Genomic DNA, 13844 nt, shown 5'->3' with positions numbered 1-13844 from the left:
TTAACAGCTGTACCAATTCAAAGTAAGGGCATTCACACAGATTAGGATACCCCAAAGCAGCAAGAGGCTTCAACACCTAGATTTCTAAATGCATGGGTTTCTTTCAGAGAGATTTGAAATAAAGTTTAGCCTATGGTTCTTGTAAGTTTTTGTTGGAAAGTTAAGATATCTCCTTCAAGAGCACTTGCTATTGAAGAGAAGATCAGTTTAGTTTGAGACAGCATGGATAGCATTTTATATTTTATACCATCACATCATTGTTCAATTGAGGCCAGACCAAAACCAATTTATATGTCCCTACCTTCTGGGGAAAAAAAGCCACATTTTTCCCCCCTCCACAAAGGGCATTCAACCGAATTCTCAAAACTATAGGAACATTTCCACCCCCTCCCCCCCCAATCAAAAATACTACAGAATGTATCCAGTCACAGGTCTTACATTTCATACAGAATAACCTCCTTTCAACACAGCATAGCTTCCGTTCCCCACAACAGTACCTCTACCATTTTAGTTTTATCAATACAGTAAACACAAATAGGAATGATAGAAACCTAGTGCCTGCCCTTTTTCTTGAAGCCTGTAAAACTGCATCACTAGTACAGTATGCAGATAACTCCTCAGTTATCTGTATCTGAAAAATCAACTACAAGAACTTACCCAGGAGCACTTCTACAGAAACCTGGCAGACATCTGCCCAGCTGTTTCTAAACCCAAATTAATCTCATTTACTCCCAAAACAGCTTACAAATTAACAAAACTTAGTTAACTCACCCTACACAAAACTGAACTTGCTCCCAGTGTTCTCTCCTGTCTGATGAATTTGGACATCTTGAGGCAATGTAGCAATTGCTTCATGTACACAGACAACCCTCTCCTCCTACCAGCCAACATCACAACCTGTGAGAGATGCACTTATCTAGCCAAACTGGAAGTACAGCTCTCTCCAACCAAGACTGAACTTGACAGAAGAGAAGGTAAACACTTGCACCACCACACTCATCACATAGTCCCACTAAACCTACACCACCAAAATCCACACACATTCAGAGGCTCTCAATCTGCTCAAGCAACACAGACCTCCAAAAGCAGAAACGCAAGCAACCTGCACCCCTCAACATAACCCAAATGACACATAGCCCACAGACTCAGTGTGCCAATAAACCAACGTACCCATAAGGCAAACCAACATACCCAACACACTAGTCATAGGTGAGACTATAGTCAGGCACACTGATGTCCCACTCACCAGGCTAAACAAAGGAGAAGGTTACTGTCAGCTGCTAGGATCCGCCACATAACCCACAGACTCCGGTCACTCCACAAGTACAAATATGACAGTCATTGTCCATGTTGGTGTGAACGACCCGAGACGTACCTCCCTGGACTACATGGAAGAGCTCTCAGACCTTGTAGCCCAGGCAGGTATGACCCTAGCCCAGAGTACCATCCTGCCATCACCTAGAATGATACAGTACAAGGACAAAATGATTGACTTCAGCAATTGGCTAAGCTTCTGGTGTCATTCTAAGGGGATCCAGTATGTCTGCTTGGGACGACATGGTCGACAGACCACAATGCTTGGACAGAGATGGCATGCACCTGTTACCCCTGGGATTCCAGATACTGGCCAAGGCTCTTGCTGCCCCCTAGGTTCAAATAAATTCACCACCGTAACAGAACAGGCAAGCAAAATTGAGGGTAATGTTACTCAATGCTAGAAGCCTAAATCTCAAAATGCACTCACCTCGAGGCACTCCTTAAAATGGAGAACATCGATATCTGTGCAGTGACTGAGACCTGGTTCAAGGCTCTAGAGAGCACCCCTGCATTACTCGGCTATAACTCACACCACACTTTTTGCCCATCTAACCTGGACCAGAACAAAGGCAGAGGCATGTCCACATTAAGGATATCCAAACCTCCAGGCTAGTTGCGCACCATAATACATCCAAGGTTATCCCAAGTGCAACTAACTCTGAGCAAAACTGCAATCCAAACTGTAGCTTGCTACAGATGTCCCACTACGCCCCAGGATTCCCCCAACCCTTTTCTTGATATACTGGAAAATATTAGGGTTCAACAAAACACCCTAATAATGGGCAACTTCAACTACCCCACCATTAACTGGGCAAACTAATGTACCAACTCCTTCGCTCAACGCTGGAATTCATAAATTCCAATGCCCTGGATCAACTTGTCCACACCCCCACCAGGGGCAACAATATCCTACACCTAGTCATTACCAACATGAGTGACCAGTGTTCCACACCTGAAATCAACTCCTCATTGGTCAGATCAGATCAGACCATAAGCTAATCACCCTAGATATCCGCATACTGCCCCCATCGACCATTAAGGAAACCACAGTAAAAAAATTCTCCAAAGCCAACTTCATGCTCAAGACAGAACTGGCAAACTTCATGACACCCATGCAGATGGGCATTACAGTTACGACTGCTGAATCCTACACAAATGCACTCTAAGCACAAGTGCATGGATCATGCTATCCCAAACTTGCTATCCTCCAAAAAAAGGAAGCCAATCTGGTGGTCCCCTGCCATATAACTCTACAACAGAAGAAACTGCTGCAAAAGGGAAATCCCATAAGTGGAGGAGCTCCCTGGTCCATCCTCAGTAAGCAGGAGAGATTCCTAATAAGATCCTCCAAAACTAGCTATGAAAACATAAATCGCCACAGATTCTAAGGGCAACCACAAAGCATTCTATAGCTACGTCAAGAATCTCAATGGCAACACCCAGATCTTCTCTGAGTTACAGCACAAAAATTTCAGAACCAACTGATACTGTCAACCATTTTAGCAGATCAGTGCTAACTTACTGAACTGGCTCCCCCTTACCGAACTGGCTCAACTGGCTCCCCACCTAAGCACCATGTCCAATCATAGTCTCACATCAGGCTTTGTGCCTACTGAATGGCACACAGCAACAGTTATCCCACTCCACAAAGGAGGCGTCACCACTGATCCTGGGAGCTATCACCCTATTAGCCTGATGAGCCTGGTCTGCAAGGCCATGGAACTCAAAGATATTGGTAGCCTCCATACTCTGAACCCCACCCAGTTAAGGTTTGTGAAAGGCAGATCATGCCTTTTGAACCTCATCGACTTTTTTGAGGCAGTCACCAAAGACGTAGACGAGGGTAAGGTGGCTCTCACAGCCTATCTTGAGCTCGCCAAGGCTTTCGACACCATCCCCCATTCTGGAATTATAGCTAAACTCACTAAACTAGGTATAAATCCCTACGTCACAAGATGGGTTGCTAACTGGCTTACTGACAGAACCCACAGTGTAAAAGTTGCAGACTCCAAATCTGACTTCAAACCAGTGAAAAGTTGAGTACCACAGGGTTCAGTCCTGGGACCTCTCCTGTTTGGTATCTACTTCACTGATGTACAGGCTAACACAGAAGGCCTCTGGCTAATGAAGTTCGCAGATGACTGCAAACTAGAAGCCATAGTAGAGTCCCCAAATGATGTGGACATTCTACAGAAGGGCCTCACTGAGACAGATGCCTGGTGTCAAAAGCATGGCATCAAGCTCAATGCTAAAAAGTGCATAGTCATCCCCTTTGGTAAAAACTCTATACCCATGAAATCCCACATAAACGACAGTCTACTTAACGCCAAATGTGTGATAAGAGATCTTGATACCCAGGTGGACAATATTCTCTCCTTTGATAATCACATCGCCACAGTAGTCAGGAAAAAAAAAAGTAAAGCTGGAGCATATCACCTGCTCAGACATCTCTGTCCAACATATAAAGCTATGTTAAACCCATGTTGGACATGCTACACCTCAAGAAATCCCAATCCCTCAGAGCTACATGCTCTAGGGACCTAAAACTTGTTACCACAATAAACAGGACATGCTGGTGGGATAGATTCCTGTCCCAGAGACTTCATATACTCTGAAGCAAGCTACCCATCTACATCAAGCAAAGGTCCTCATTAGCACTCAAGAAAAATCTATGACTGGATGGGAAATAGGAAATGCACCCCAGGGATTACTTCTGTGGCTCTGCTCGACAGGGGCACAGGAAATTAACTTTCTTGGGTGGCGTAAGCCAGGAAACCTTGTTGGCTAGGCTTACTTAGGCCCTTGGGCTGATCTATGAACCATCTTCATCCCATAAATTTTCACTCCTAGTTATCAATTTGCAGCCAACGCCTACTGAAAATAACTATACTCAAGTCTGATAGTTAATCAAAATAATACAAAAACAATATCCTGGAATGTTTGATAAAACTGCGAGGCCCCCCCCCCCCCATTTCCAACAACTTCAGTAATATGGATAACGTTGTCGAGCATTCACAGTTGAGGAATATTAGACAAAAGTTGTCCTTGTTGCTGATCTCTGCAATTTCCCAAACATAAGCAGCCAAAGTTTCGGCCAACTTTCACCTACTTTGGACAGGTCTTATGAACAGCCTGCCTGTTTGTTGCAATCTTTATGCAAAGATTAAGCACTAAGCTGAAGGATATTAGTTTGCGAGGCTCTCTTCCTTGTGTCCACTAGTGTCTAGATAAAAAAGGTATTTAAAGGAGGATTTGTACACCTTTCTCTTTACCAAAGCGCACAGGTTTCCTACTCAAATTCTCAAAGTATTAGCAGATAAAGGTTGGTCAGAACACTTTAACCAGCTAAAGAGAGTTGCTGTTATGACTGTTCCTACAGGTCAACAGCAGTCGTATACACATGGACCACAAACACCATGGGCAGTACAAGAGTCCTCTAGTAACACTTTCTTCAGCAGACATGAAATGAAATACTTCTTCATATAAATATTTCTGTAATGCTGTAGAACAGGAATGACTTGGCAGGTAGTCATTTGGGCCAGAAAGTTTTAACTTGTACCTTTGCAACAACAGAAAAACAAAGGTTAATATGAAAATACTGCAACTAGCTTTTCATGTGTCCTACCAGATTTAAAACATGCCAAGCGTCAGTCACAGGGCTGATCTACATCTACCCAATGACACTGACGTGTAAGCAAGAGTCTAGGGAAGAAAATAGAAATTGGCTAGTTAACAGAACAGCTGTAAATTGCAACCTTGTTACTATAAGATTTAACTACACCCTTAAATGCTTTATAGCAGCCAACAGTTAAGATGAATGCGTTTTTCAGTTGCAAGGTGTGTGGCAAGCTATATTTGAGGTTAGACTTGTTGGCATTCTGAAGTGGTAGAATACTGCTAAGCCTTCTGACCAAGCAAATGAGGTTTACCCCTTTAACTATTAAAACAAATGAAAGCTACATCATATGGTACCAAAAATACCTCTGTTGCATTCCTTTCAAGCAGTTCAAAACAATCATGATTTACCCAATTATGTATTTTTAGGATTACCACATTTTGAAAAAAAGGGGAGACAAGAGAATTATAAAATTAAATGGTGGAGTGAAGTGTCTCCCTAATTAAGACATTAGCTCTCCTTTACTTAAAATGTTCCTAGAGATGTATGTGACTGATCAGCCATTGATCAAACGTGAAGTACTGCTCCCCAGGGATTTTTTTTTTGCTATTCAGAAGCATAAAAGTTCATTCAAAAATAGCGCAAGTTATTCCTTTGCCAAATGCAGGGAAAGCCAAGTCCAAGCGATCTTTGTGTTTTGCACCAAAATAACTTCAGTAATTCTATAAAACATGCATGCCAAGCACTTACACTTTCACATTTCTACAATGTTTGCACCAAATGCCCTGGCTGTGGTTAAAGTCAAGTGACCTTATTCACTCATACATTTAAAAAAAATTATAAAGCTAAAAATAAAGCTGGAGGGGGGGAAAGGAAGGGTAGCAAACAAATATGTGCAGCAAAAATATTTAAAAACAGAACACAGATAAAAAAAATAGTAATGCAACACTCAAAAGCCATTCCTTTCCATAGTTAAATATTTAAGACATGAATGCTCAGTTAATCATCTGCTTCTGAAAAATTATTTCCTATGGCAGTATCTTAGGAGTGATACAAACAGTACCAAATCTTTAAAGTACTATAATTAGTAACCAATAATGACAAACCCCATGTGCAAACCAATTATCCAATTAAAAGAATGCAATCCATGTATGTTGCTGTACAATATTTACATCAAGGAGCAGATCCCAAGAATAGGAGAGTGACCAGTGTAAATAGTTCAGCTTACAGAACTGAGTGCATGTATAAAACTCGTATACAAGCATAATTCAGTGGCACTTTCCCAACCAAGCCCCACACAGTGGAGTTTCCTGCAAATGTGTTATGTAGTAGGCTATTCTGGCCAAAGTCTATGGTACTGTCATTTACTGTTCAGTAACAACAGCTGCCAAAGAACACATGCCAAAGTTGCTTAGCTTTGAAACCACAAGATACACGAGATCCAAACGTGAGGTAATTCCTTAAACTACACTGCAGCTATACCACCAGAGCCATAAATGTAAAGCCATGAATGTGAAGCTACCATGCATTTAAAGACACAGCAAGTAATAACCAACCAATTTAACTTATCCTTGCAAAGTCGTTTTACTAAGGAAACCAAGCATAGCAGTCTCTAATAAAATCTGCATTCCAAAACAGACAGTGTTACTATTAAAAAAAAAAAAAAGATTCTGGCATGGTAGCCAACAACAATTGCCATGTGCAAAGTGTTATCTTTCCTCCACGGCCAGCCAAATACCACAGTGGGGACAACAAGCACTGCTCACTCAGTAGCACTGAGCCTAAGAGCCAATGAAGAAGCATGGCATTTACTCACCCTTCAAATGCTTTTCACTAAAAAGTTATTGCACATCCAGAATCTTCCCTCCCTTCGTAGATAGAATTCTACTGCGCATAAAGTCAAGAATTCTTGGACATGCTTAATAGAAGCAGAATTACTGCTACTAGGGGCAAAAAGGCCACATAAGCAAAATAGGCTAGGCAAATAACATTTTACATAAAAATACACTGACTTTATACATTTAAGTAAGCCAAGGCTATACCATTTGACAATTGATCTTGAAGATGAACAGAAACTACAACAAATTAAGAAACTTCCAACAGTTTTATTTTTGTTTTTAACTTGGTACTGATGTGACAGAAACCAGAGATCCTTAAACTTGAGCCATGGCACTGCAACACAAGTAGCACCTGACTTACACTCCCAGACTTTATGTACTCCCATAGACATTTATGAAAGATTCACAGAACTTGACAAGCCCAACACACGAGCACAAAAGAATCTCATCTTCCTTCTGTACCGTACATATGGTCATTCCTTCCAAAAGAAGCGAGTCTTTTCATTCTTCAATGTGCACCAAGAAGTTTGAAAACAGCAGCAGAGAGAAAACATCATCATCATCACGACTAGGTTTTCTATTTTTTTCTTTTTTATATACACAGTTTTACATGGAGAGAAAGCCACAGCTCTGTGGTCATCACAATGTTCCAAAACACACAGCTTCAGTATCAGTCCTCCCTACATCCCAAACTACCTGAAGGGAAATGGGACCAATACAGGACTTCAATGTATGCACGTGCTTAAACATAATGGATCCTTCAAAACTCCACTGAATCTTAGGTCAAAACATCTGAACTATCCCAAACTACAACACATTCATCTGAAACTCACTAGCAATAGTATGAACACTACAATGTTAAAGTTAATGAACTTATGAAATTCAAAGACGAGATAAAGTTAGATACTACAACCAAACCCTCTCTGTGTAGGGTCATCACCCCTGTAATCAAGCAGGGCACAGACCTGTGTCAAGAAACTGCAGCAGCCACGAGGAGCAAATTTTCTTTTGAATCCTCAAACTCTGATGGGCAAGGCCTATGCAATATCAATACTAGGCACAATGCAGGTGCATGGTTCCACACAAGCAACAGCACTCACCTGCAGACCCTCCCCCATAGTTCCAAGTGGAGAACTGCAGCAGACTTTCAAGCCCATCCCTATATTACAATATAAGCAGGCCAGACTGCTTCTCACTCCTATGCCTCACTGTTGGCACCTTCCAAAACACTAACAGTAACAGATAATGATCAGAGACATTCGCTGTGATTAAGAAAACACTTATATTTGAGTTGTCAAGCCTTACCAACAGTTACCTGCCCTGGTCTAGACCACCATATCTAGAAACAGGTTCAATTATTAGCCCAGTTGACATAGAACCTGCTTTGTAGGCCAGTAGGTGCGTGAACCTTACAGTTAGACTTTATCCCCTAGTATCTGAAGGAAGGTAATTCAGTGAAATTCACCCTTAAAATGCACAGTTTTTTTTCAATAAGAAAAAAAGTGACAGATGTTACAGAACCTTCAACCATCAACTTTTCATCATAACATGCACATAAGGACATAAATCTTAATTCAAGGCAATAGAAAAGTTTATAAACAAAATGTAACCATGTTTGTGCAATAAATTAAATACATAAGATGAATTTCAAACCTACATGAAACATGCACCTAAAATTTTAATTATGCATATCAACAAAGCTATATCCAATGCTAAAAACTCATTTCTGGTGAAGTCACAAAGTCCAAATCACAGAAAATCAACTTTTGATCTTCTGGGAAACTTCAACTCAAATACTTAACATGAGAATAATAATAAAATTCAGCATACAAAGACTTCGACCATTACTTCAGAGCAATGAAAATCAAAAATCCATTCCTTGCAAGCAAACACTCAAAATAAACCAAAACCCAGTGGATCAAACTAATGAAACAGTGCATTGCTCAAGACACTAGGTCCAAAGATGGCTTTAGACCCCAGGTATACAAAGATCTTGAGCAAATATTAAGCTTCTCTTCCTGCTCAGAACTACAGATCAGTTAAACAAATGGAATGAATATTTATTTTGGTATAGAGCCATCCAATTCATCTACAACATTCAAAACAGCACCCTGACAAACTTCTAGTAAAACAGGTGTACATATACACATGGCTTCCAGGCAATCTTCACCACGGCTACTGGCAAATTAATACATCTAAGATGATTATATGGTTAACACCGAATTAAGCACCAATGTAGGTTCTTGTAGGAGCCCCTCGATACAAATGCCATTTAATACAAGAAGTGCAGAGTCTGCACATGTCCTCCCTGTGTTCACATACATTTCCCTCCTGCTATTCCATTTACCTCCCGCATTTCAAAGACATGCAGTAGGTGGACTGGACACTCTAAATTGGTCATAGGCGAGTGTGCACTTGCGAGTGCGTAATATGGAGCCAGCCATCCAGTGGGGTAAGCCTTGGCTCTAGACTGTCACCGTTAAAGTGACACCCTGACCCCATGTGCAAAATGGGCTGTGGACGGATTAAATTGTTTAGCAACATTCATCATCCTTGCTATAAGCAAATTCATCCCAGAGTATTCAAGTTTTATTCTGCATGACTTAACCAGGTACAAATACATGGAAGGTGTCTTTATGACCATATAGGCCAACTCTCAAACTTGCTGCATAATCCCAACTATATCATGCAGCCTGAGTTGTCCAATTAGGTAGTACAGTATCGCACTTGCAATTCAGCTCAAAAGAAACAAGATACCAACAAAAACTCACACACACCCCAAAAACTATAACCCCTATATTTCAGGTTTAAGCTTTAAAAACCTCTTTCCACATTTGTTGCATTTAACACAATTAAAACAAAAGTAGATTCCATTGACAACTGAAATCTATTTTATTCCATCCATTTTTTTTTTGGGGGGGGGGGGGGGTAGATTAAAGTTGAATACAAAACATGAGTCCAAGGCATTACTCAGTCTTGCCTCAACTTTCTCACAAAGTTAACAGGTATTTTATTTTATACAACTATTTGAAGGTGGACAAGGCCAAACAACATTTTGGGGACAAACCTTATGTGCATAAAAAAATCTGGTTTGAATAATTTTGTCTCTTAACGGACCAGAAGGCTGCCTGAACAATTACTAAAACGTGACCCTTGTCAAGCCAAAACTTACTATCCACGAGAAGGCTATATGGAAAAGACATTTTATATATATATATATATATATATATATATATATATATATATATATATATATATATATATATATATATATACACACACACACACACACATACACACACACACACACACACACACACACACACACACACACAGATAAAAAAACAAAATTTCAATCTTTCAAAATGTAACCCATGAAAAAAACTGCCACAATTAACACCACATCCACAACTAACTTGCACCACCCTCTTTGAAAATGGCAGAAAATTACCACCATTTTCTGAGCACCGTTTACCAGTTAAAACGTTGAAAAAACTAGCTTGTAAACTCTGCATTCAATTCCATACGGCAAATGGATTAACAAATAAGCAAACTCCGTATGCACAGTTCATTTAATAGTGTAGGAGTTTTACAAAGAATGAATTACAGCCCAAACTAAATATATTTTAATTACACAAGTAAGCTAGCAAGGAGCATCAGAAATACACCTCTAACGGACTTTAACTGGTTGGGGGTCGGTTCTCACAGAACTACGACCATCTACTTTCTGTATGAAATGTAAATAATGTTAACTTTACAGGAAGCCCCACCCACTAGTATGCAACTTACCCAGCTTTTCCACCAATTTGAGCATCACTCCTCCAATGTGCACTTCCCCAGTGACTCGCAGGGTTACATCCCGGTCGAGGTCGGTCACATTAATGTTAAGCTCCCACGTCCCATCAGCATAACAGCCATCTGGCATCCTTATCCCGTCTAAGGCCATCTTTCTGCTGTTGGTCCCAGTGTCGCAAAGAAAATAAAGGATGACAAAAACATTAGTTAGCCAGACTAATGAAGGGGAAATAAGTTTTGCAGATTCATGCTATAATTAACTAGGAAACGCTATACGATGCTCTGGGGGGCAAAATGCAGAGATGCAAACTCCACACCCTTATACATCACAGCATATAAATGCAAAGTGCAACAAACAGGCCTTGTATACCACCAACACACCCACAAATATACAGCAAACATTAAAATACTCATTTACTGAAAACCAATTCAATTTGCGCTATATTATTTCAGCAGATTCGAGGACTGTAAGGGCGAGGACTGTATCTTGCAACTCGTGCGTTCCGGTCAGCATTTAATTAAAACAAGTTTCTTAATTTTCGCACCCCAAAGAGCTCTACAAATAAACACGTGCAAAGCCACGAATTGCAAAAACACATTAAATGGATTTAGACATTATGTCTGCATACCAAGCTAAGCATTAAGGAATGCAAGGAAAACAGGGCTGAAATCACTGTAAATTCAAATGTTACACTCAAGTGTATAGTCTGTGTATTTCAGGAACATATTAGGTCCAGCATAGTTACACTAAACAGGGATACAACAGGCGCAGTCACCATCAAACAAATTGTACAATGCTGACTCTTCATAAATCCAGAAAGAACGAAACATACACCCATTCACCTGTTTATTGCTCCCACCCATAAACTTCAAAAAGCAACACTAATGTCCAAAAGAAAACATGAGTTTAGAAATCAAGAACCAACAATCTGTAAGGTGGGTGGATATCCCACGTCCAAGATAAGTAAGAAGTGTCAAGCGCTACTGGGAAAAGTGGCCATCCATAACAGAAGCGAAGCAGCCTGGGGACACGACAAACCAGGCTGCCGCCAACCCGCAGTCCAAAAACTCAAGAAAAGTATCATACGTAATAGTGTAACCGAAACATAACACATCCCAAACTTACCCCCTTATCAAATAACACCGAGTGGAAGCCTAATACAGAGTCAAAGTCTTTATCCTCTTACTCCAAACGTAGATAAACTCCCCCCGCAGTTTCCTTCAGGATTTTCTAATGGAGTCCCTCAACCTTTTTCCCTGTCAGACGATAACGTCACTGTTTAACTCAATCCGACTTTGCTCTGCGCGCTATAGTCTCCTTTATCCAACAGCGCCTTTTACTGCCTTAGGTTATTGGCAACATAGAACAACGCAGAGAAAGCTAGTAGAGGAATAACAGTTATCTGCTGTTTTCCCTTCAAGTAACACATAAGAATGGTGGGAATTAGAATAGTAAGACATTGACTCATGACACTGTAAATTGTATACAACACTAAATCATACAGTGGTAACAGCTGCCCTTTTATGGAAATGCACAGTGCGGTGGTAGAATCCAACGTATTAGCCAACATCCGGGATCCAGGGATTCATAGATTGTGCAACTAGTGAAGTGTCCCGTTAGATCCTAATTTCTTAAGTTGTCCCATCCCCTTTTCTACAGCAACACTTTCATGACCAGAAGTGTAAAGCAACTGGTGTACTTTAAAGAAAGTGGGAAAGTAAACAGTATTATGTTACAATTAGTACACTTAAAGTCTGTTTTAAAACTTTTTTACAAACTTTAACGTATACGCTATTAAAATAAAGTTAATGTAACGGAGATTCCCCTTCAGTCTGTTAGTAAACACATAGGCTTTACTTTGGTATGTGTCCTGTAAATGTATAAAAGTTTAAAAAAGCTGTCTTCATCTTGTTCCTTTGTATTATCAATCATGTTATGTCCGTTATACCCTCCACACCCGCACACGGGGACACGCTCCCAAATTTGTTTTCTGCCCTTACGTGCCTCTCACCCCCGGGCCCCGAGCATTAAATATTATAGCAGAGGGTTAGAAGAAGCAGGAGTACTTTTTTTCCACAACTGAAGTTCTATATATACTAGAAGTTATGTAGTCAGTTACAGCGCTCGACCTTTCATCTCCAAAATTAGGAATACTACCACTCATAATGTGGAAGAAATGATAGGGAATCTTTGCATAGGCATAGTTTATGTATTTAATGAAATTTTGTACCCATAAATAGGTGGGACTTTATGAGGAATATTGTAAATCTAGGGGGCGCAAGGCTAAATCTGAGGGCCAAACATCCATGCCTAAACCGTAGCAGTTGAGAAATAACGTTTCTACAAAGCCAGTCCTCTTCATCATTTCTTTTATATGTGTCTAAGACAGTTAATGTTTTTTCCCCCATGCAATGTTTCTTCTCTCTCCTTCCATACAATTCATTCATATATTTAGATGGATGGACTTTCATGTATGCAGCACATACCTTTCAACAACAGTATACCCTACTGTGGAATGTTGTTCATTTTGAGTCTTAAATGTTCCATGTTCAATGCTGTTCCACTTTGAAAGGGTATAAATATATATTTTAAACAATATCAGATAATACTGAATCATATTAACTCTAAAAGAACTTTTTGTAAGTATAACAAAACACTTATTAAACATGCTGCAAGCTTTCACGTTTTGCCCATTTGTTCTACATTTTCACGGGTAGTGCTCCACATGTTGGAGATCACAGGTTGAGGGCTATATTTTGAAATATTGTACTATAATGGAAAAAATTGTGACAACAGATAATTTACTTTTAGAAATGTTGGTACCTAAACCCCATGCTCAAGTGGTTGCAATAGACAAATGTTAGGTACTGTAGATGCCACAGCTTTGATTGCCTTGGGACACTACTGATCTCATATTTGTGTCAGAACCAGTGTTGTCCCTCCACCAAATCAGGTGTATGGGGGTTATAAGTACCTCTAAACTGCCATATCATTGTTTTGTACACTTTAAAGAACCATCCAGTTTGTATCATCAATTTACATTGGGTTTATGTTAACCACTGTATAAAGACTTGATAAGAGAACAAAAAAGAGAAATCAGTTAATTAAAATTTAAAAAATGCAACATAAATACTTCTGTGAACATGTAGAATAAAAAAATGATAATAAAGATGGTTTGACCCACCCACTCTGTACATTTCAGCATTATATTACAGATTTCATTTTCTTTACTTGGCCTTTACAAGTAACTGTCATGACCTCATCTGAATCCAACTGT

General features: G+C 40.0%; 1 protein-coding gene across 5 annotated transcripts in view; it reads right to left on the bottom strand.

The window, feature by feature from the left end:
- Window positions 1–12116, bottom strand: part of FERMT2 (FERM domain containing kindlin 2) — a 1218449-nt gene extending 1206333 nt beyond the window's left edge. Inside the window, exons 1-2 of one of the 5 annotated variants that reach the window (XM_044074394.1) lie at window positions 11693–12116; window positions 10561–10724 (exon numbers count right to left, since the gene is read on the bottom strand). In XM_044074394.1, the coding sequence (XP_043930329.1) occupies window positions 10561–10717 (157 nt within the window). In that variant the 5' untranslated portion in view covers window positions 10718–10724; window positions 11693–12116. Of the gene's footprint in view, window positions 1–10560; window positions 10725–11409; window positions 11505–11692 lie in introns of those variants that run through there. The other 4 variants (XM_044074398.1, XM_044074396.1, XM_044074399.1 and 1 more) reach the window with 4 other exon arrangements.
- Between the last annotated feature and the right edge of the window lie 1728 nt (window positions 12117–13844).

The sequence above is a fragment of the Protopterus annectens genome, chromosome 6.part0, assembly GCF_019279795.1.
Source record: "Protopterus annectens isolate FY-2018-M chromosome 6.part0, PAN1.0, whole genome shotgun sequence".
NCBI classification, from domain to species: Eukaryota; Metazoa; Chordata; order Ceratodontiformes; family Protopteridae; genus Protopterus; species Protopterus annectens.
This window is presented reverse-complemented; position numbering and strand designations above follow the sequence as displayed.